General features: G+C 37.9%; 2 protein-coding genes across 3 annotated transcripts in view; both read right to left on the bottom strand.

The window, feature by feature from the left end:
• Window positions 1-24686, bottom strand: part of cnr2 (cannabinoid receptor 2) — a 437724-nt gene that overhangs the window by 190825 nt on the left and 222213 nt on the right. The gene's annotated exons all lie outside the window — the stretch shown is intronic.
• The window catches only part of LOC114642148 (nuclear GTPase SLIP-GC-like), a 525435-nt gene continuing 505858 nt past the window's right edge, over window positions 5110-24686 (bottom strand). Inside the window, exons 17-20 of the mRNA XM_051918820.1 lie at window positions 24374-24482; window positions 8658-8791; window positions 7697-7784; window positions 5110-7289 (exon numbers count right to left, since the gene is read on the bottom strand). Coding sequence (XP_051774780.1) covers window positions 7222-7289; window positions 7697-7784; window positions 8658-8791; window positions 24374-24482 — 399 coding nt within the window. The 3' untranslated portion in view covers window positions 5110-7221. The remainder of the gene's footprint in view (window positions 7290-7696; window positions 7785-8657; window positions 8792-24373; window positions 24483-24686) is intronic.

The following is a 24686-nucleotide window of genomic DNA, read 5'->3' as shown; positions in this document are numbered from 1 at the left end:
GCCCATGAATAAATATAGTATAGTATTCCTATAGTGTTGTTATGGGCATCTCGGCTGTCTTGTGGACTAGAATAATTTAAACCCTCAAATACATGTTTAAATCTTAGAATGTTCCTGGGCTCGCAAACATAGATCTCCAATTATGCTGTAGAGAGTATAGATCTGAAAATGAGCAGAAGTGAGTGAAGAGAGGGAGTTTAAACAAATAAAGAGGCTGTGAAATCATGGTGAGAAATACAGGTAACTAAGAAATATGACAATTATAAGCACCAAAAGACATAATAGGATAGGTAGTATTAATAGAGGATAAGCAGAAATGCTAATCCAGCTGTCTATCCATAACTGAACCTTTTTAAATACAATTGTGGATCATAGATGGACTGACATCCTTCCAGCAGTGTAAGAAGCAAACCAGCAATCAACCATGTATGAACTGTCAAATAAGCTCACTTACATAATAATCTTAATTTTAAAAAGAGTTTCATATGTCCTGTCCATTTCATATGTCCTGCTCATTTGTCCTTTCCCTTCCAGGCCTGCACACAAGATTCTTCCTGTCCCTGGCTTTCAGAAGCACTCCAAAGCTCAGACAGATCTGGCTAAGTATCAGGCCCTTCTTGTATCCTTTTCTTCTGCCACCATCAATGCTAAGGTAAGGTTCTACCAGACTAGAAATAACAGCACCACTGACACATGCTCTCTGTTCTCTGCTTTCAATTCCCTTCTTAACCCTAATCCACCTCCTCTCAGTCTCCTTGTTTGCTGATGACTTTGCCACATTTTTCCAGGACAGGGTGGCAGTCAGCAGCAGTCAGTTCCCACCCTTCTCTCCACTGTCTGCCACTGATGTTTCCAACCTCCTCTACAATCACCCCACTACCAGTCCTCTCAATCCTATTCCCTCACATCTCCTTCAGGCTATCTCCCCCTGACTCATTCCTGCAATTACACACACCATTAACACCTCACTCAGCTCAGGAACATTCCCTAATAGGCACACCAGACATGCACTGATATACCCCAAGGATTGCAGTTGGGTCTTTTGACTGGTAGTGTACACTCAATAACCCATAATGACAAAGTGAAAACATGTTTTAAGAAAGGTTTGCAAATTTATTAAAAATCCAAACCTGAAATTTCGCATTCCTTTAAGTATTCAGACCCTTAATTCAGTACTTTTTAGAAGCCCCTTTTGCAGAAATTACAGCTTAGAGACTTCTTGGATAAGGCTCTACAAGCTTTGCACACCTGGATTTGGGCAGGTTATCCTATTAGCCCTGGCAGATCCTCTACAGCTATGTTAGATTGGATGGTAAGCTTCAGTAAACTACTATATTAAGGTCTCTCCACAGATGTTCTATGGGGTTTAAGTCTCAGTTTTGCAGTCAGAAACTTGTCCTGAAGCTTTTCAAGCGTGCCTTGGCTGTATGCTTCAGGACATTGTCGTGCTGATATATGAACTGTCACCCCAGTCTGAGGTTGCGTTGCACTCTTCTAGTCTGTTTACTCAGATTGTTAAATTATAAACTCTAGAAAGAGTTCCAAACCTATTCCATTTACAATTATTGAGGTCACTGTGCTCTTGGGAATACTCAAAGGTTTAGAGTTGCCCTGATCTATGCCTCACCACAATTAGATTGCAGAAGTCTACAGAGAGATCCTTGGGCTTTCTGGCTTGGTTTTCGTCTTGACATGCAATGTGAATTTGGAGACCTTATATAGGCGGGTTTGTGCCTTTCTAAACAATGTTAAATCAATTCAATTTTTCACAGGTGGTATCAATTAAGTTCTAGGGTGGAGGAAGTTCTAGTTGTAGTAGTGGAGAAAGATGCACACAGGTAGACTAAATCCTATGCAGAAGAGTTGATCTGAAGGAGATTGAAGACTGCAAAGTGGTGGCATAGGATGGTGGCCTGTAGGATGACACTGGAGATCAAGAAGAGGAAGAGAGTGAGGGCAGAGCCAAGGATTAAATGGTGGAAGTTGAAGTAAGAAGGGTGCTTGGCGTGACATCTGGACAGAGGAAGGAGGAAAAGGAAACCTGGTGGTGGAATGGGAAAGTACAGGAGAGTATACAAAGGAAGAAGATGGTGAAGAAGAAGTGGGATAGTCGGAGAGATGTGGAAAGTAAACAAAAGTATAAGGAGATAAAGCACAAGGTGAAGAGAGAGGTGGCAAAGGCTAAAGAAAAGGCATATGATGAGTTATATGTGAGGTTGGACACTAAGGAGGGAGAACAGGACCTGTACCGATTGGTTAGACAGAGGGACCAAGCTGGGAAAGATTTGCAGCAGGTTAGGGTGATAAAGGATAAAGATGGAAACATACTCACAAGCGAGGAGAGGGTGTTGAGCAGATGGAAAGAGTACTTTGAGAGGCTGATGAATGAAGAGAACGAGAGAGATGATGTGGAGATATTGAATCAGGAAGTCCAACGGATTAGCAAGGAGGAAGTAAGGACAGCTATGAAGAGGATGAAAAATGGAAAAGCCATTGGTCCAGATGACATACTTGTGGAAGCATGGAGGTGTTTAGGAGAGATGGCAGTGGAGTTTTTAAGAATAAGGGGGATGTGCAGGACTATAGTAACTACAGGGGGATAAAATTGATGAGCCACAGCATGAAGGTATGGGAAAGAGTAGTGGAAGCTAGGTTAAGAAGTGAGGTGATGATTAATGAGCAGCAGTAAGGTTTCATGGCAAGAAAGAGCACCACAGATGCGATGTTTGCTCTGAGGGTGTTGATGGAGAAGTATAGAGAAGGCCAGAAGGAGTTGCATTGCGTCTTTGTGGATCTGGAGAAAGCATATGACAGGGTGCCTCAAGAGGAGCTGTGGTATTGTATGAGGAAGTTGAGAGTGGCAGAGAAGTACGTAAGAGTTGTACAAGATATGTACGAGGGAAAAGTGACAGTGGTGAAGTCTGCGGTAGGAGTGACGGATGCATTCAAGGTGGAGGTGGGATTACATCAGGGATCGGCTCTGAGCCCTTTCTTATTTGCAATGGATGGACAGGTTGACAGACAAGATTAGACAGGAGTCCCCGTGGACTATGATGTTTGCTGATGACATTGTGATCTGTAGCGAGAGTAGGGAGCAGGTTGAGGAGACCCTGAAGAGGTGGAAATATGCTCTGGAGAGGAGAGGAATGAAGGTCTGTAGGAACAAGACAGAATACATGTGTGTAAATGAGAGGGAGGTCAGTGGAATGGTGACTACGCAGGGAGTAGAGCTGGCGAAGGTGGATGAGTTTAAATACTTGGGATCAACAGTACAGAGTAACGGGGATTATGGAAGAGAGGTGAAAAAGAGAGTGCAGGCAGGGTGGAATGGGTGGAGAAGAGTGTCAGGAGTAATTTATGACAGGCAGATATCAGCAGGAGTGAAAGGGAAGGTCTACAGGACGTAGTGAGACCAGCTATGTTATATGGGTTAGAAGCGGTTGCACTTACCAGAAAGCAGGAGACAGAGCTGGAGGTGGCAGAGTTAAAGATGCTAAGATTTGCATTGGGTGTGACGAGGATGGATAGGATTAGAAATGAGTACATTAGAGGGTCAGCTCAAGTTGGACGGTTGGGAGCCAAAGTCAGAGAGGCGAGATTGCGTTGGTTTGGACATGTGCAGAGGAGAGATGCTGGGTATATTGGGAGAAGGATGCTAAGGATAGATCTGCCAGGCAAGAGGAAAAGAGGAAGGCCTAAGAGAGGACATGTGGATGATGGGTGTAACAGAACAAGATGCAGAGGACAGAAAGATATGGAAGAAGATGATCCGCTGTGGCGACCCCTAACAGGAGCAGCTGAAAGAAGAAGAATCATCAATTAAGTTCTAGACACATCTCAAGGATAATTAAAGCAAACAGGATGCACTATATCACAACCTGTAGTGCCACAGCATCTGAGGATTTTAGTTTTTTTTTTTTTTTTTCAGAAAATGTTTCACTTTGTCGGTATGGTTTAATGAGTGTAGATTAATACATAAAATGTCAAATTTATCAATTTAAAATTAAATCTGCAACACAGAAAGTGAAAGAATCAGAATACTTTTGAATCCACTGTAGATCAGGTGGCATGATCCCCTCAATCATGCCCCTTCAGGCATCTTTATTACTCCTAACATGAGTATTGAAGTCTTTCAGTAAAGGAACAGTGTTGGTGGGAAGTATTCTTTTAAGGAAAGAATACAGTGTTTGTAAAAAAGCAAAATACATTGATTAGTTCTTAGGTGCATACACAAACAAGAATAAAAGTATTCCTCTCTACACCTGGAAGACACTTTGAAAAAAGCCTGTTATCCACTGGTACAAATTCTAAATGTACAGTACCAAACAGGAACTTTTGAGCATTTTTATAATCACTTGGAGCCTCTAGTGGAGGGTAATTCTGTAATGAGAGAGAGAGAGACACAGAGACCACTCTTGATTGAGAAGTCTGGTTCTATAAACACTGCTTAGGACAAAAGTCTAAAAGGCTATACTTAAGCAATAGTGTATTTTTAAAATCCCAAATGAGTTTTGGGACCTCATTTGCTAGAGTGAGTTTAATACATTTGAATCTGTCCACACTTGCCTACCACCTGACTGACCTGGCAGCTAAACTCCATCTATTGCCTTTTGGTAAGTGTATTCATGTGGCACCTTTAAACTGTTACATGGGTCACATAGCTGCGTTGTGTTCATAGGGAAATTTTACATACAGGTCCATCTCCAAGAGTGGGATCTGTAAAACATATTTTTCATGCAACGTTCACTTTAAATTATTTAGTGCTGTCATGGTTGTTTGTTCTACATCTTGCCTTAAATCAATTTGCCATAGGTAGCTTAAGAGTAAATGTCTCACAATGGAATAAGGTCAAAACCCTACAAGATTCAAATGTATTTGTTTAAAATGTAATTAAAAGCATTTTATTCAGCAAAATACTGTCAAGCAGTTGCTTTTATTTTGTCTGATATGTGACCAAATAAAAATGTATGTCCGACAGGGATGTTAGCTCCAAGAATTGCTCAGCTTCGATGTTGGGAAATGCACTGTGGAAAGCTTGTTCCACTTACAGTACCAGCTTTAAAGCCACAACAGCAACAAAATAACAATAGAAACAGACAAAAACAGTCATGACACAAATAATAATTTTATAATTGGCTTGCATTAAAGAATATTCAGCACACAGTACATATCAGGCTGTGCTGGGACACCCAAGATGAATATCAGCAAGGTAGCAGGGTGAGTATTGCATTGATTAGGACCACCTCTCACATTCTCTCTTCCCTTCTCTCTCTACTAGCTGAGGTGCTTGCATTGCTTCAGGTGTTACCTTCTCCACGTGCTGGCAGAGCATGCAAAGAATTCAGGAGATTGGAAGTTTAGGGCCAGAATTCAAATGTTTTAAGAGTGAGTAGTTTACCCAGTGTGATGCTCCAGAATGTCTGGTTTTCAATAATTGTGAAGATCTCAAGTGCCAGGATGTGGAAACATCTTTTATTTTAAGATGATATTGTTTGGTAAAATAAACCAATCAGTGTTTATTTACGGGCTTTGCCCTTATTGCTAGAAATGTTTAGAAAGGAGGAACTTTCTTAGTGTTTCTCCTGGTAGAGACCAAGAAATACATTCTCACAGACTAATACAGCATTATAATGAAAACAAAAAGCAAAAATGTGTAATAAAAAGAAAAAGCAGTTAATGTAACATAATCATAATAATACATAGAAATAAACACCAAATATTTCATGAGCATTTTATGTATAGGAGTGCAAAGCTTATTAATTACACAGACCAGAGTTACACATTGAATATTAATTGAACTGCACTGCTGCCTACAAGTAGTTTGCGCATAATATGTTTTATTCAGTTTTGTTCACCAGGATTCAAATTTTTGCATTGATCTGGTCAATTGTTTAGAAAATGGACTTCAAGCGAAGGGCTAATTCAACACTAGATGATTCAAGGACAGTTTCTATCCACAGCTCATAAGGTTACTGAATAACCAAACATAATAACAAGTAATATAACATAAAAAAAACTTTGCATATTATACACATATGTATACACAAATGTTTGCAAATATGTATTGCCTTTACTGTACTTAATTGTATCTATACAGTATAATTTTTTTATGTGTATATATCTTTGTTAGTATTGTATTATTGTCTTCTGTTCTGATGAAATATGCAAATAAGAATTTCATTTTAATATATGCACCTAGCAATACATTTGAACTTGAACAAAACTGTATACAGATATATGCATATTTTGTCTACAGCCATTGAAATTTAATATATTTTGACCATCAATGTCATGAAGTATGGTAGTGCACACTTGTTTAATAAATTAAATCTAAAATCATAATAAAAAGCATTTTTTTTAATTACAGATGAAAACATATTTTAAATGTTTCATTTGTTCATTCCTCCTTCCTAAAGTAAGAACATAGTTTGCTTTTTATTTCATTTTTAAGGGTAGAAATTAATAAGTAAAAGTGTTTGGTTCATTTTATTTTTTGTGAAATATACCAAATATCAACCTCTTCCTCTACCTATTAAAATGAATTAAACAAGATATATTTAATCAAAAAAGCAAATAAACCTTAAGCCCAGGAACTATTACGTCATTTTCTTCAGTTACTATTATTCATTGTTTTATAAGAGTATGTCTTTTTCATTCTACAGCTAATTTAGTTTACAAAAAATGGGCTAAATTAATCTACTATACAAACAATAAGGTACACAGAGGAACAGAATAAGTGAAGTCTAGTTTTGACTTAGACATAAAATGCTCATAACCTATTGAACATGAATAATGAATACAGTTTAGCAAATAAGCCACATTGATTCTGAACACTTAAAAACACCCTGCATTTTTAAATATTGTTACATAGAAAATTATTTTTTATCCTCTAATATCACATTAGGTTTCAGTGAAATTAAGAAACAAAGACAATTGAGAAATGGTCATCCATGTAGACAAAAACAACTGTTACATTTGTTACTGGTATGTTGAAGGAAGATTAAAAATAAAATCTAAAAGTGTGTGTCATTTTTTGTCATGTTCTTTTGAGATTGATGAACAGTTGATTTTTTAAACAAGTGCTTGAATATTGCTTATGTAATATTAAAGAAGATATGGGTATTCAGAACAAAGTCTACTTCATGAATTGACATAAAAAGGAACATGCTAGTAACACAATTATTAAACTAGGAATTCCTTCAAAATGTATTAGTTGAAGTTTCAGTTAAAAATATTAAGGTTTAATTTCTTACAAAGTTTCTTCATCATTTCCAGTTCCTTGCTTGAATCTAAGTAGAAGGGAAGAATATATTAATAAAAGGGAACATGTTTATGTATGTTTTTCTGAATACAGAAGACATTTTGAAAATTTCTGCAAAAAGAAAATTAATGAATGGATTGATTAATAAATAAGAAACATTAAGGCCTAGCTGTTGTCTAGTTAAAGATTATGGTCATATAATCATTTGATCCTTTTTCTAGTGTAAAGCACAATTTTATGTGTCTGAAGTATTTTTCAAATCAGGATTAGATGTGCATTTATTTGCTGATAAACAGTGTACAGACTACACACCCTGGCTTGGTCACTGCATATATGGAATTTGAATGTTCTCCCCATGCATACATCAATTCAATGTTCCAGTTATATGTACAAAATAGCTAAGCATATTTTTAATAAATGAAAATTATTTATTACCTGGTAAATTCAATCCGTCTGGAAACTGTGTCAGTGCCAGTTTCATAGATATTTCCATATTATCTTCTATAGTAGTTATCACAAATTCCTTAAGAGATTAAATAATACTTATTAATATTTTTTTTTAGTTCTAAATTACCATACTTACCAATATGTATCATTTTCAATGATTTTAATTAATATGATTCAAGTTAATTTTTTGGCTCACAGATTCTTCAATTCATATGTATCACTGCTGCTATCAAGCACCCATTATGAACACATTAAGATTGCTTTTTGAAAGAGTTAAAGATACTACTGCTGTGATAATGTCTGTAGTATCGAATACTCCAAGATTTTTTGTTATGCAGAGATAACATTGAATAACTTCATCATATTTAAGTACTACAGAATGCTCAGATGGTGCTAGGTGGTCTTTTGACCTTGGAAGGCCAGAGATTTTTTGTTCAACATTCATGCCAGCTGGAGTTTTATTTTACTCTCCTGCCTGATGATCTAATAATTGGATATATTGTCAAATCAGGCTTGCCATAAAAACCAAGTTACTAACATTCAATTGTATTTTTGTAATTTAATTTACATTCACATCTGTTACAGATTTTTCATTTCTATCTTTTAGTTGTATTTGTAATTATATTGTTTTTCTTACTATTTGTAAAATTGTTTGCGCTACACACTTGTATGAAAATTTGCCATACAAATACAAGTTGTTTGTTATTTTAATGCAATGGGCAAGCCAAAAGCATCACCATCTTGGGCTATCTAGTTGACAGATACAGCTTCTCTGAGGCATTTGCATGTCCTCGTTCTATTCATACATATTATCTCAGATTACATACTGAGATTTTCAAGTTACAGAACTTATTTACCCAAATTTATTTCTGCATGTGTGTGATGTGACGGTATCCCTGCTTTACACCATTTTATCTTTCAGACAAAATAAAAACAGAATGTCTCTCACCTTCAGTTTAGCAAATTTATCCAGCATTTTTTCTACTGCTTCTCTGAACATGCTGTTTTGGCCTTCTCTCACTTTGTTTCTAAACATCATCTGAATGCTACTCATTGAATTTAAGCCTTCCATTTTATATGCATCTTAAAAACAAGATTAGGCAAGTACATTTTAATGCATAAAAATGAAAGCACAATATACACCATGATTTTTCATACAGTGCTATGCTCCATGCATGCTTCTTCCTTAACTGCTTGTGGAATACAGAATCATGAATATTGTGAAACCTGTAACAAGCACGAACCAGTGCAAGCCAGGATATCACAAGGTACACTGAGGCACAATTAATGTAATCACTTTAACCACTTGCAGAACTTGAAACCATGTCTTTGGACTGTGAGAAAAACCCCAAAAGAATTCAGGCAGACCAAATGAATATCTTAGGATGATCCATATAAAGGATTTATTGATGACAACCCAAGTCAAAAGGTGGCAAAGTGAATACACAGTTGATTTTCAAATGTTTTTTTTACTACAGTTTCACACCAACATTTTACTATATACCAATCCTTCCCTATTTGTAATTACTCTATTTGAAAGTTGTTCAGGTATATTTGCATCCAAAGTTCATTATCCACATTGAAACTCATTGTTCAGAATCTGTATTCAAGCAAATTAAAAAGCAAATGTGTGCCAGCTTTAATGTTTGCAAAAACAGCAGTCTGTTTAGAAAATAGGAGCGAAAAACAGGAGAAAGAACAGAGTCAAGGCAAAGCAAGGTTCAAAACCAAAACTCAAAAAGAGAAAACATCACAGCCAAATCGTAAACCAAAAATCAGAGTAAAAAGGCAGAGCTTTGTTTTAATAGCCAGTTTTGAAAATAACAAGTAAAGTAAGTTGCTGGGTTTGGTCCATTCTCAAATACAAAATGACCAGGAAAACGATCTTTTAACCACTCACCAATTACCTTTATGTCATGACCCTAGATGCCATGGACCTCAGGGCCTGAACCATGATGATTGAAGCCACAAAATGGCCACCCTATAGTCTAAATAAAATGAAAGGGCCAGTCCTAACTTTTGCCAGATGGATTCCCAATCTGTTGGGTGTCCCTCATCAACAGTAATTTGACTGCCCCAGATCTGGGCGCCAAAAAACTATGGAAGAAACATAACTGCAAATAAAACTAAGAAATTTGTATCCCTAGGACCTCTTTGATTCAGTAATCAGACAGGAAGAAGCTTGTTCTTGCAGCTTTAATTTCTGTTCATGAAGAGAGAGCACCCCACCACAGCAGTCTGCTAAGGGATGATTCTCTGAGCAGAGGTGCCACAGAATGTTCACAGAGAAAAGACAGAGTCCCACATTTATAGACAATGGAATTTACATAAGAGTGCTGAATTAAGGCTTGTGTAATACCTGACATTTACTCTAGTTCACAACCTCAAAAGACACAAGAATATTTCAGCAGAAAGCATTACCAGCTAATATACCCAAAATAAAAGTCTCATTCCACTACATTCTTGTCCTTCTGAAACATTTCTTAAGTTCAGCTCTTACCCTTCTTTAATGAAATTGATGATATTCAGCTACTTCCTTAAACCACCTAAGGCATTTTATCTGTTTACCCAACCATTGCATCAGTCTCTTCATGCTATTTCTAAAACAAATGCTATATATTTTTTAATGTGCCTAGCATACCAAAACAGTTCATGCACAATAACTATATTACTCCTTTATTTTTTCTCTCTCTTATTCATGTGAATGGCCTCCCACCGCTTTCCAATAGCTAATACATGTGCCCACCTAAATAGTTTCAATGTTTGAAATAAGAACTTCTTTAAAAAATAGCCCTATTTGCTTTCATTCTTTCAAACCATTTAATACTGCCTAGCATGTTACCAAATAAATTTGTTTTTGATAAGGAGCCTCAATGACATTAATTTTCTTAATTTTCATTGGAGCAATCAGTTCTTCCCACTGGTGGTACCACAAAATAAGGATTAGAGTGAACAGATCTCAGCCTGAAAATTTAGAAGGTGGAATTAATTTTAAAACTAGCTGGCAATGTAAGACTATATGATTCAGGTCCCATTCTCCTTTGAAGCATATACAGAATGATACAATGTGAGGGTACCATCAAGCAGATATCTCACATAGCGAGCCACACCTTGTGCCCAATTTTAAAAACAGGTGTTTTTTTTTTACATTTACATGGACTGTTTAGCAGAGACTCCTGTCATCAACAGGTTCCATCATACAAGCTGCCAATCTGATTGCATGACAGATGTACAGATAAGCTATGGATAGAAGATGAAGCTAAAACCCATGTAAAAACTGAAACTGGGAGATTTGTAATGCAGAATGTATCAAAAACATTTCTAGCACACTCAACTATGGTCAAAAAATCACTCCAAGATTCATAATTAGAATTGTTTACGGAATTTTTCCAGGTCATGACTCACCCTGTTTGTCTATTAACTTCTAGGTATTAACGAGAAGTTAGTTTGATAGTGTAGCCCAAATATACATGGAAATTCCTTGAAAATCAAGAGGTGAATAAGGGAAAACCATGCAAACACAGAATATGTTTAAGGAAAATCTCTGTTAATTCTTTAGCAGACAGTAGTTTTTTGAATGGGATGAACTATGTATACTTTAGTCCACCTTCACAAGTACAGTAGTAAACCTGTTAGTGCAATGTTTCTCAACCAGTGGGTCATGGGGTAACGCCTTTGGGTGCATGAGTGTGTCATGAGTAAGTTGAGAGTGGGACATGAAAGATTGCCTAAGTGATGTACGGTGCTATGGAAACTCCCCATCCCCTGCTCTACTTATACTGTACTTTCATGTTTATTTCACCAAAGGGGACCACTAACTGAGCTAACATTTTCATGGTAGATCTTCAAAAAAACAACAGAAATAGGTTTTAGTAAGCCTATAGGGAAACCTGGGGAAGATCTGACTATGTTGCAAACCTCACATGATCATATATAATCTCTAGTGTTCAGATACATGCTTGTTCAATAAAAATATATTTTGAGAGTTATCTGTTATTGAGAAATACCTGAATGGCCGAACATGGAAAAGGCATGTGCCCACTCAATGACCCTACCATGAAACTCTCGAGAAACAATTACATTCTCTTCAGCTGTTAGATAATTGAAGTGACAACTTTACAGCAATTACGCACAACAATTGCAGCAAAATAGCCCCTATCACAATACTAGATGTGTCTTAGAATAGGTGCACTAGTAAACAAATGTCTTTTCAACTTTTTTTTGTGTATTTTCTTAGTAAGTGAGGTGATAAAAGAATTTTTAAATAAAATGCCAATAATAATTTACAAACTTGCTCAGCTTGCTTCTTGTTTTCTGGCATTCTCCGTTAAAGTTTTTTTGAAACTTTTAACTGCTCCATGGCAAGACCCTTGCATGTTATTTCATACTCCAGAAATATCACTCTGTCCACGTGATATTCACATTGTTCAAGTTTAACAAGGAGTCGCTAAGCTCTTAAATGTATTAAAACTTCTTTTACATGAACTTTGTCTTTACAAAAATGAGAATATCATCAGTATAAATCAATACATAAAGTCCTACTTAATCCAGAAATATGTCATTAACAAATAAATGAAATACCGCAGGAGTGTTAGCTAAAACATATGGCATAACACAGTACTCATAGTGTCCATTGATAGAATAAGTTAAATGTGGTTTTCTTTTTGTCACCTTCACAAACTCTAATTAAGTTATAGGAAATATGAAGATCCAGGTAGATCCAGATTCCAGGTATAATTTTGCTTGAATACATTTGCACCTGTCATTAAAATGTGTCCAGAGTGTCTGCATCTTGTCCAGATAGAGATTGGTGGGAGATGACTCCTAACACATGCGTAGCATTCCTACTGTGTAAGATTTGGAGGCTTAGTGGTTGCTCATATTTATTAGTGCAGCTTAGCTCACTGTAGTCACTAGCCTGTTGTTGGAATGGAAAGTAAAAAAGAGATCATAGGCCACACTACCATAAATAAATTTAGTGTTTGGTCTAATACCAAAGATATGACAGACTCATAAGAGAGAATTGTAGCTCAACAGGTGCAGGTGCTACTTGATTCACTTTCTATTTCTATTTACATTATCTGCACAGTTGTTGGTGTTGATCACCCGATTGTGGATTACCTATTTAGCACTACCTTCTATATTTGCACCCACTGTATCTTCTATTTACTTGATTGTTGTATGCAGATTAAAATGTATTTTGCATTTACAATTATATTAAATATGGTAACTATCCATTTCTGAAAATCTCCAAATGTGGTGTGAGAGTTCCGGTTACAATTTGATTGCCACTTTTGCTCTTTAATGTGATATATGATCATATGGAATTTTTAGTTAATATATAACAATCTTTTGTAATTTATTACAAGTTTATATATGAAGCCATAACAGGATGACTTATTAAATGGAGTGTAACTCATGGGTTAACTAAATGCAACTTAAAGTTGAAAGCACAAGAGATCTCTGCTGAAATCAGAAGACTTTTTAATATTAATGAAAAGCTTGGGTACAACTCTTGCAATTTACACGTGAACTTGAAAAGGGCCAGTGACTTGCATTAATGACAGTAGTGATGACGTCTTCCAAAGGGAGGACTGACACTTACTGTTGGATGTATACTGCCTGTCTTTAGTAGAAACTAAAGGTGGTAACCTAGTATAGACCACAACTGGGCGACTTTGTGGATGTAAGCAGGAGGATGCGAGCATGGTTGTTTGTATAAGCTTTTGAAGTAAATACTTGTGTTGTCTGTGTTGTACAAATAAAGAAATGTTCTGTATTCTCATCTGAGCTCCATGACTGCTTTCTTTGAAGATGGAGGAAAGTATTTTCATGACAGTCAGAATCAGATCATTAAGATCGGCAGGTATAAATGGGGCCTAAGATGAATAACATTATTTGCAAGCCTTTTGTCATATATTAGGTGAAATTCACTGCACAATATATTACAATATTACAATTTTCACAGCAGCTGATCATGTTTATGTATTCTTCATGAAGCCCACAAGGTCTCCTAATTGAAGTGATTCAATATTAACAATGATGAAATGACAGCTGCAAACAGCGCTAAACAGGGCAGTGCTAACAAAGGGATTACTGTATTTCATTTAAAAAACACTTAATTGCTTAGTTTTCTATTGTACACACACACACACGCGTGCGCGCGCACACGCACACACACACACACACACACACACACACACACACACAAATAAAACAAAACTTAAGCAAACGTTTTCACTCAGTGCTTGGTTCAAATCCCAGTCTCCAAGATCCAAGACCCCTTCTTTTACTTTGAGGCTATTACTGCACTGTTTTCAATGATTTATTTGAAAAGTAACAAGTGAACAATTCCTATTCTTGTAGATGTGTACAAAGAATTTAAATTATAGTATTATTTTAATAACAATGTTTTGTGGTGTAAAACTGTCAAGGAAAGTCACTTTATCCTCTGATGTTCTTTATAAATTGGTGGACAATTTAATACTAAAAATGCCTAAACTCTGCTCACGAGTCGTCCCTGCCGAGATTCGTTTACGTGTCAATTCATCTTCAGATTGCTTCCCCTGCAAGGGTTACACTTAAGAATACTCTACCAAAGCCAGGAACTACTACTCCTGTTGGGCTTTTGTATCCCAATGGCTACCTTTGAAAGGACTACACAATCTAACAGGAGCCAAGGGCTAATCACTACCCCTGATGGTACATAACCTAACTGGACACAGTTTGTTTTATTAACAATCATCAGTCATTGCTAAATATCAGTAAACAACAGGACACTTTAGAAAAGCAATACTCAGACTATTTCAATAATTAGTTATGTTTACTTTAACGAGAAACCAAGTTTAAATTTTAGAAATGAAAACATACAACCTGAATGATTCAAATCAGGGTAACACAGCTAGCTTCGTATCAGGTTCTATAGTTTTGGTTGTTGCAGTCTTTGTTTTTTTAAACCAGATGTGATGCTTGGGAGCGAAGGGACAGTCTGTAGGTGGCTAAGTCTGACTGAGTTGTTATTTATTTATTTATTTTTAATTATATACAAGTAAATTTTATCTACATAGTACAAAATACAATACACAAAGCAACTTTTTCTTATTCAAACCCCATACCGATTACATTTTCGCTAACAAATAAATTTCAACTCCTACTGGAGCATATCAAGGTCCATTACACAGTCTTTTTGGAAAACGTTCATATTCCCAAGTCCTTCTGTAATGATATAACGGATTCCAAATGATCCGCTAATCCACCTATCTTGGTATCATCTGCAAACTTAACCAGCTTGTTACTTATATTCCTATCTAAATCATGTATATATAGTAAAAATAGCAGTGGCCCTAGCACTGACCCCTGTGGAACACCACTCTTAACATCGGCCAGTTCTGATGAGGTTCATCGCACCATCACCCTCTGCTTTCTGTGTCTGAGCCAATTCTGCACCCATCTAAAAACATCACCCTGAACTCTTTTAGTTTGATGCCCAACTTCTCATGTGGCACCTTATCAAATGCTTTCTGAAAGTCCAGATAAATAATATCATATGCTCCACTTTGATCGTATCCTTTTGTTGCCTCCTCATAGAATTCCAGCATGTTAGTAAAACACGACCTCCCTCTTCTGAACCCATGCTGACTGTTCAGAATAACTCTTGTCCTTGCCAGGTGTTGCTTAATCTTATCCTTAATAATTCCTTCCATTAATTTTCCTGTGATGCATATTAAGCTTACTGGCCTATAGTTGCTTGGATCTGCCTTGTCACTCTTTTTATATAATGGGATGATATCTGCTATTTTCCAGTCCTTCGGAATCTCTCCAGTGCACAGTGACTTCCTAAAAATATGTGTCAAAGGTTTATATATGTACCCACTAGCCTTAAGAACTTGAGGATAAATATTATCTGGTCCTGGTGATTTGTTTAATTTCAGTTTATTTAATCTGAGCAGCACTTCTCCCTCTACAATTTCCAAATCCCTCAGTACCTTCTTAGTAATCGTGTTTACCTCTGGGAGGTTATCCACTTGCTTACTTAAGTTTAGGGCATCCGCTATTTCACGGTCTGTATCTTTTAATTCCCCTTGACTATTTCTGATGTACTTTACCTCCTCCTTGACTGTTCTTTTACTACTAAAATACTGAAACAATCTCTTAGGGTCTCCTTTCACCTTATCTGCTGTATTCTTCTCCAACTGTCTTTTAGCCTCCCTGGTATCCTTCTTAATGGTTGCCCTCACGTTCTCATACACTCTACAATTCACTTTGCAGTCATTAGTCTTATATGCCTTATAAAGCAGTTTTTTCCTTTGCAACTTCTTTTTTGAATCTTTATTAATCCATTGTGGAGTTTTTTTTTTTAAATTTCCTAGTAGTTCCAAATTTAGGTATGTATCTGTCCTGCATTATATGTAAAACATTTTTAAACCTGTTCCACTGCTCCTCGACTGTCTTCACACTTAAAAGCTTATCCCAGTGTATCCTACTTAGACTTTGTCGCATCTGCTCAAAATTAGCCCTACCAAAGTTCAGCTTAACAATTTTAGTCTTTGCATCTGTACTCTTACAGAATACTGAGAATTGTATTATATTATGGTCACTTGACCCTAGTGGTTCAATCACCTCTACACCCTCAATTCTATCTTGATTATTACAAAATACTAAACCCAGGCTTCACCTCGTGTTGATGCTTTAGCATGCTGTGTTAGAAAACAGTCACTGATTACTTCTAAAAACTCTTGTGCTCCTCCATCTGCAAGGTTATCCCAGTTAATATTTGGATAATTAAAGCCCCCCATGACTATAATATCTCCCTGTAAACTTGCCTTTTTGATATCACTAAAAAGATGTGTGTTGAAATTACTGTCTGAATTGGGTGGTCTATAACACACTCCTAAAATAAGACCTCTTTCCCTAATATTTTCCAGGCAAAGCCACATGTCCTCACTACAATGGAGCTCATCATCCAACTGAAGAGGACTTACATTTAAATCCTGTTTGGCATAAACAGCAACCCCACCTCCTTTTCTGTTCTGTCTATCCTTCCTAAAAAATGTGTATCCCTCTATGTTACACTCATCCCCATCTTTGTTATTTAGCCAGGTTTCCGTTATTGCTATAATATCATAATTATGCTCTGCTACATACAACTCCAACTCACTTACCTTATTTTTGATACTTCTAGCATTAACACTAGAATTACCAGAGTCTACGAAAAAACTCGCGTGAGCTCATTCAGTGCTGCAGGAACAATGCACATTGATTTTTTTTTCTTTCAGTACATGTGCCTTCCCTGTTTATTTGTATATCTCTGCCTGTCTGTCTCTGTATTACGCAGTTCTCTGTCTGTCTGTGTGTTTTGGATCTTGAAAAAATAAGTTATAAGGACAGTTGTTCATGTTAATTGCAGTCTCAATTGTTAAAAAAATATTTTAAAAGGAGCATCCCACATGAAAATATAACGATCTCATTAACTGACAGTGCATACCAATTTACAAATTTTATGTCCGTTTGAGGTTAAAAAGAAAAAAAAGAAATAACACTTTATCCCCAGCTGGGAATTGAACTCATGTTTGTGAGGCAGAGAAAAGCCACTCACTCTAAGAGGCAAATCTTAGCGCGCTACACCACAGAAGCTGTTGTATGGTGTGTGAAGCTTTTGTGGAAGTGTTTTTATTTGATCGTAGGAACTCGGGCTTTACACATTCTATAGTTTATGCCTACATTTTGTAACATTTATTACTAAAATATGAAAAAGTTTCTGTTTTAACAATGTGTTAACACAGATTACTGTAGAAACGGTACACACATGGAATGCGTGTGTTCCAAATAACGATCTATTATTTCAACTCTAAAACTCCAGTTCACTCCCAGACAATCAATCAAGGCATGAGCTGGGAAAAGTGCGTTCACGTTCTAAGTCGGAGGGGGGATGGAATAGCCGGCTGCTGGCAGCTTGTCTTTTATCAGCACATTTAGAGGACAAAAGACGCTGGCGGAGAGGTGTGAACGGATTTAAGAAGCGATTTAAGGTGGGCCGGATCTACGAGTTTTTTCGTAGACTCTGGTAATTCTAATGTTAAGGCAAGCTATTTTTAATGTGTTACTCCTTCTACATTTAAATGTTTAAACTCCTTGCCCCCCCATTCCCTAGTTTAAACAATCCTCGACTAGCCTACACATACGCCTCCCCAATACATTGGTGCCCCTCCAGTTCAGATGTAACCCATAACGGCGGAACAGGTCTCATCTGTTCCAAAAGGAGTCCCAATGCCCCATAAACCCATACCCTTCTACCCTGCACCAAGATTTGAGCCGCACATTAAGCCTTCTGATCTCCTCAGTCTTACCTGGACTGGCGCGTGGCACAGGCAGAACTTCGGAGAAGACTACCTTGTCAGTTCTGCTCCTTAGCTTGGTACTTTTTTCAACGAGAAAATCCAAAAGATACATCAGCACCTTGGTCCAGATCCTCTCTATATTCCTTCTGAACTACACTCGCCTATTCACTTTTTCTCTTCTTTCCAGCTTCCCACTTCCTCTGAAATTTCAGATCTCATCTGCAAATCCAAGTCATCTACTTGTCAGCTGGACCCCCTGCCTACAGTTCTGGTTAAAGCCTGCCTCCCCTCTCTAGTCCCTCTCATTTCTGCCATCATTCACTCTTCTCTCACTACTGGTATTATTCCCTCATCTTTTAAAACTGCTGCTATAACCCCAATACTAAAAAAACCTGGTGCTGATCCTACTAATTTCAATAATTTTCGCCCCATTTCTAACTTGCCCTTTATCTCCAAAATTCTTGAAAAAATAGTAGCTATCCAACTTCACACCCATTTATCTCACAATAATCTATATGAAAAGTTCCAGTCTGGTTTTCGCCCCCTTCATAGTACAGAAACGGCACTTGTTAAAATTACTAATGACCTCCTTATGGCTGCTGATTCTGGTCTAATCACTATTCTCATCCTCCTTGATCTGAGTGCGGCCTTTGATACTATTTGTCATACCACACTCCTTAATAGATTATCTCTGATTGGCATTACCCACACTCCACTTGATTGGTTTAGATCCTACCTCTTAGGCCGCACTCAGTTCATACAACTTAAAACCTTCACATCCCAACACACCGCTATTACTTCTGGTGTGCCCCAGGGCTCTGTCCTGGGGCCTCTTCTTTTTATTATTTACCTTCTTCCCCTTGGCAATATTTTTCGCAAATATAACATTAATTTTCACTGTTATGCTGATGACACCCAGCTCTGCCTTGCTGGTAATCCCACCTCCTCTTTTCCACCACCCTCACTTATTGACTGCATTGCTGAAATTAAATCCTGGTTTTCTTCGAATTTTCTTAAATTAAACAGTGACAAAACTGAGGTTCTCCTCATTGGTTCAAAATCATCATTATCCAAAACCAATAATCTTTCTCTTATTATTGATAACTCTGTTGTTTCCCCATCATCTCAGGTCAAGAGTCTGGGTGTCATCCTCGACAGTACTCTATCTTTCCAATGTCACATTAATAACATCACCCGGTCTGCTTACTTCCACCTACGTAATATTAATCGCATTCGCCCCTCCCTCACTCCTCATACCACTGCCATTCTTGTTCATAGTCTTGTCACTTCTCGGCTGGACTACTGCAATTCACTCCTCTTTGGTCTCCCGAATAAATCTTTTCATAAGCTTCAGTTAGTCCAGAATTCTGCAGCACGTATCATCACTCAAATCCCATCTATTCACCATATTACTCTGGTCTTGCAGCAGCTTCAGTGGCTCCCGATTAAGTTTCGTATTGATTTTAAGATTCTACTATTAACATTTAAGGCCATCCATAACCTCGCCCCTCCATATCTGTCTGACCTTCTTCATGTTGCCATTCCATCCCGTAACCTTAGATCCTCTGCCTCCACCCATCTGACTGTCCCTCCCGCCCGTCTAACCACCATGGGGAGCAGAGCTTTCAGCCGTTCTGCTCCCAAGCTCTGGAATTCATTGCCTGCGGATCTCCGAAATATCAAATCATATTCATCCTTCAAATGTAAACTTAAAACGCATCTGTTTAAAATGGCTTTTTCTTTTTCCTCCTGATTATAATGGTTTTGTTTGGTTTTAATTTCTAGATTTTCTGATATTTTAAATTTTTTATAATTGTGTCTTTTATTAATTAATTATTTATTTATTTATTGTTGTTTGGTGTCCTTGAGTTCCCTGAAAGGCGCCTTGTATAAATAAAATGTATTATTAACTCTTTGAATTTGGATCGCAGAACTGACAGACTACCCTTATGTATGTCATTTGTTCCAACATGGACAATGACAACCGGATCCACCCCCAACTCTGGCCAAGAGCCTATCCACCCTTCCAGGGAGGTCTCCCACCTGTGAACCCGGAAGGCAACACACCATGCGAGACTCTCTCTCTCTGGGGCACACCTGCACTTCAATCCCCCTAAATGATTGAATCCCCAACTATCACTACCTCTCTCTTTTTGGGAACTGGTTTTGAGGTGGCCCGTTGGGGCTACTTATCCCTGCCTACCACCTCAGAATTATCAGAGACACCGTTCAGCTCCGCAAGAACATGATAACGGTTTGACACTTCTAATTCTGGGGTTGATGCCCCCGGACAGTGTGCACACTTTACCTTACATAGTTTATGAGCTGTTATCTAAATAATTCTAAAATAAAAACACACTAAAGTAATATGCACAAATTTTGTGTAAGATTTAGCATAAGAGTCAGATTTAGCATACTGAAAAAGCACAATTTTCCAATGGTACTACAAACAGCACTGTATAAACAATGTGGTCACCAGAGGGCACTGCAGCTCCCCAGACGCCCAACACACAGGCTTTGACACAAGTTTGCTATTTACAAAGGTTTTTATTTTTGAGAAACTCTTACGGGAAAGAGTTTCCCACACCGGAAGCACTGTTGCAAAACTAAGACACAGTAGCACTTTGCTTTTCTTCTCTTTGTCACTCTCTGTCTCTCTATGCCTCCACTCCTCCAAGCAAGCATTGTCCTTCTCCTCCTCCTGACTGTGGCTCCCTGAGTTGAGGCAGGCACCTCCTTTAATATAATACCTGGGAGTACTTCCAGTGTTTCATAATTGTAGCCTGGAAGCACTTCCGGGTGAGGCCAAAGCCTGACAAAGTAGGGCTTGCAAGTTCTCTCTGTGGCCCCTGAACAGGGCTGAACCAAAGAACTCGATTCCCCATGATGCACTGTGGAAAACCATGGCATCACCACAGCCTAGGAGGGCTGCCATCTAGCATTCCAAGGGAGACAATGCCTTGTGCACACTATCTTACCCAGTACTTCTGGGATCCAGGCATTCCTGTCAGGTAAGGTTCCCGGGTGGTGCCTCTCACAACACATACATGCATAAGTTATGTCCTTAAAATTATTAGTTTCTTTAACTAAGAATCTCTTTGTCATTTCAATGCTGTATTTCCTACTAAGCTTTTTCTAAAAAGTGTTAATTTCTGTACTGTTTACAAGTGCAAGTATTCTTATATACACTCTATACTCTGAAATGGCCAGTGACAAGTCCACCTCTGACCATCAGTATGGGTTGTCCATAACTGAAGATCAAGTGGAGAGACAACTGAGGCAGCAACACACAGGAAAAGTTGAGGGACCAGATAGGGTCAATATTCAAGTTTTTAAGATCTGTGCTGACCAACTTTGTAGCGTCCTCTGTTACCTGTCCTGTCTGTCTCTAAGGCTTCAGAAAGTGCTACTGCTGTGGAAAACATCCTCTATTGTTCCTGTTACAAAGAAGGCAGGGGCTGCTTCATCAAATGACTACAGACCTGTGGCACTTACAGTACAACACACATCATGAAGATCCTGGACTATATGAGTTCTCTTATGATACACCACCTGGACCCACAGTAGTTTGCCTCCCAGAAAAAGATTAGAGTGGAGGATGCAATTACGTATCTGCTACACAAGGCTTACTCTAACTTGTTGAAAGCTGGCAGCACTGTGAGGATTATGTTTTTTTTTTATTTCTCCAGTTCCTTCAGTACCATCCAGCCATCCCTGTTAAGGGGTAAGCTAAGGGATATATAAAGGTGGATAAGCCTATGGTGTCCTGGATAATGGACTATCTGTCAGGCAGACTGCAGTTTGTGAGACTCAAGAACTATGTCACTGATACAGATGTGAGCAACACTGGAGCACCACAAGGAAAAGTTCTGTCTCCTTTACTGTTCATTCTGTACACCTCTGACTACAAATATAATACCAGGTCAAGTCACTTGCAGAAATTCTCAGATGATTCTGCACTTATATGTTGTATTGATAAAGTGAGTATAACACTGAGCATAGGAGTCAGGTGGAGAGATTTGTTTCTTCGTGCAAAGAGAATTATCTGCATCTGAACATTAGCAGAACCAAGAAAATGGTTATTTGACTTTCACCAAACAGCCTTATGTCTGGACACTATTCAGTGAGTGGGAGCAGAGGAAGTGCACTCACATAAGTACTTTAAGGTCAATATCAATGACAGGCTGGACTGGTCTTGTAACAGAAAGAAACTATTTAAGAAATGGCAGAGCAGGCTCTTTTTGTTTAGGAGACTGTTTCTTTAAAGTGGAAAGTGACATCCTTTACATTTTCTACAACTCTGTGATAGCCAGTGCAATTTTCTATGCTGTTGTCTGCTGGGCTGATGACATCACTTCAAGAGAGTCCCACTGAATCAGCAGGCTAATTAAAATGGTGAGAAAACTGTAAAACATTAAAACATTTTATAAAGTATTGTAATGCCCAGTGTCAGCTGAATGCAAAACATGCAACACAAAGACTGCATCTTTAAAGAAGACCATCCTCCTAAGCGTGTCTTCCTAAACGTGTCCTCCTAAACGTGTCCTGTCCCCCTACACCCTGTCCTCGGATGATGTCAGAAAAGAGATATATAGAAGAGAGGTTGAATGGATTGGACATTAGAATCGGTATTAGAACAGCTGTGAAAAACTTCTATGAGGGTGTGATTATTGCAGAGTTTGAAAAATAAGAAGTGCCAAGAGGCATCTCAAACTTGCTAAATGTATGTTGTCTCTTTCTTTGTCTTTATCTGTTGCATGTTGCAGTATACAATGTTAATAGTCAGAATAAGCATATGACAGTCAGTCAGTCATTATCCAACCTGCTATATCCTAACACAGGGTCACGGGGGTCTGCTGGAGCCAATCCCAGCCAACACAGGGCACAAGGCAGGAAACAAACCCCAGGCAGGACACCAGCTCACTGTAGAAGCATATGACAATCTTTCTAAAATAACCAGAACAAGTGGCTCAGTAGTTTCACATTAAGTGAATTTAAACATTGACACTAATAAGGGCAAATTAAGCAATCTTATTTTTAAAGGGTGATACATCACAAGCACCACCTTTTGGTCATTTTAACTAGCTCAGTATGTAATACAATATACAACAGTATCTGGGTATACAACACATTTAGAGAGCCTATATCTATACTGTATGTTGAATGATACAACTGTTTGAAGTCATTATTTTTTATAGATATCTGAGTATTACATTATAAAAAGTAAAAACAAATAATAATACAAAAGCAAATGGTATAGTGAATGCCTCAAGCATGAAAAAGTAACTACAAAAATCCAGCACTACAGGGTGCTGGTCTTTCTCAATGATGAATCACAGACTTGTACATCAAGTCTGACTATTGGAAGTGAGTTAATGTTGATTCCTAAAATTTGAAAACATATGCAATGCTTTAAAAATTACTCCTTGGCAAAAACTACTACATATAGTACAATTTTCAGTTTTCATCTGAAAATGAGTGTTTTGTTACAGTTGCACAATTCTTTGTCATAAATTATAGAAAATGATGATGTGCATAATCATTAAAAATGGTTACAGATATGCAGTATTTAATATATTGTAGCAGATACGTCCTTTGTCCACCTCTCGGACCCTCAGGTACCACTTCAGACATGAGGTATAAACACAAGACTTCTTTATTTTCTTGTCTTCACGTGCACAAAGCACCCTCCACTCGACACTCATAAATCTCAATAATTAAGCACAATAAATCACTCCTCCTCGCCCAGACACTTCGCCCTCCTACCTCCCAGCTCAATGTCTGGGCTTTCCCACAATCCTTTTATACACTCTGACCCAGAGGTGTTCCTGTCCAACAGTCCACAGTTCCTTATTCCTTCCGGGTTAGGGTAAACAGTCCTTTTCTTCACCCCAGGAGCACGTCGTTTCTTCCCATCACGTGACCATGACGTACTCCCGGGTTATAGAGCACATAAGAGCCCACGAGCCCTCCCACAGCGATGCCTGGTGGCTCCCAAGGTATCCAGCAGGGCTGTGTGTAGAAACTACAAAGTCCATGAGGCCCTGCTGGAACTCGGGGGACATTCACGCTGTTGGGAGAGCGCCTCCTGGCGGCCAGGGGGTGAGAGCCGGAATAGACAGCCGGCAATCCACTACAATATACAGAATCAGAAGACATTTCATACTTGAACATGATTTCTGACTAAAAATATTAGGTCTTTTTTTTCTACAATACCTATAATAATGTTCTCGATGAAGCTATGCTAATTTATAGGCACAGTATAAAGTTGTAACATGCAGAAGGCATTATTTTGATATAATTTGACTTCAGAGACAACACTAATTACCTTTATAAACTTGATCCAATTTCTTTTGAATGGACTTGAAGATAGTGTTATATATGTTTATTTTTCTGCGAAGAATTTCATTTTCCATGGACACCAGTACTCTTCTTAACTGTAAGTACAACACATGGAAAGCAATTCAGCATAAACCTTTTTATAACTAATTCATTTTCGACTTATTACCCAAGATGTTCTTTGTATAGTTCATTAGAGTCAGAACTACAAGTCTCAGAGTGATAAAGTACTCTTAATAACACTTCAAACAATTAAATACCTAAAATAACAGCTTTTCTCCTTAAGCTCAAATATATGCAAA

The sequence above is a fragment of the Erpetoichthys calabaricus genome, chromosome 14 (genome assembly GCF_900747795.2).
Source record: "Erpetoichthys calabaricus chromosome 14, fErpCal1.3, whole genome shotgun sequence".
NCBI classification, from domain to species: domain Eukaryota; kingdom Metazoa; phylum Chordata; class Cladistia; order Polypteriformes; family Polypteridae; genus Erpetoichthys; species Erpetoichthys calabaricus.
The sequence above is the reverse complement of the archived record's forward strand: the minus strand, read 5'-3'. Positions and strand labels throughout refer to the sequence as shown.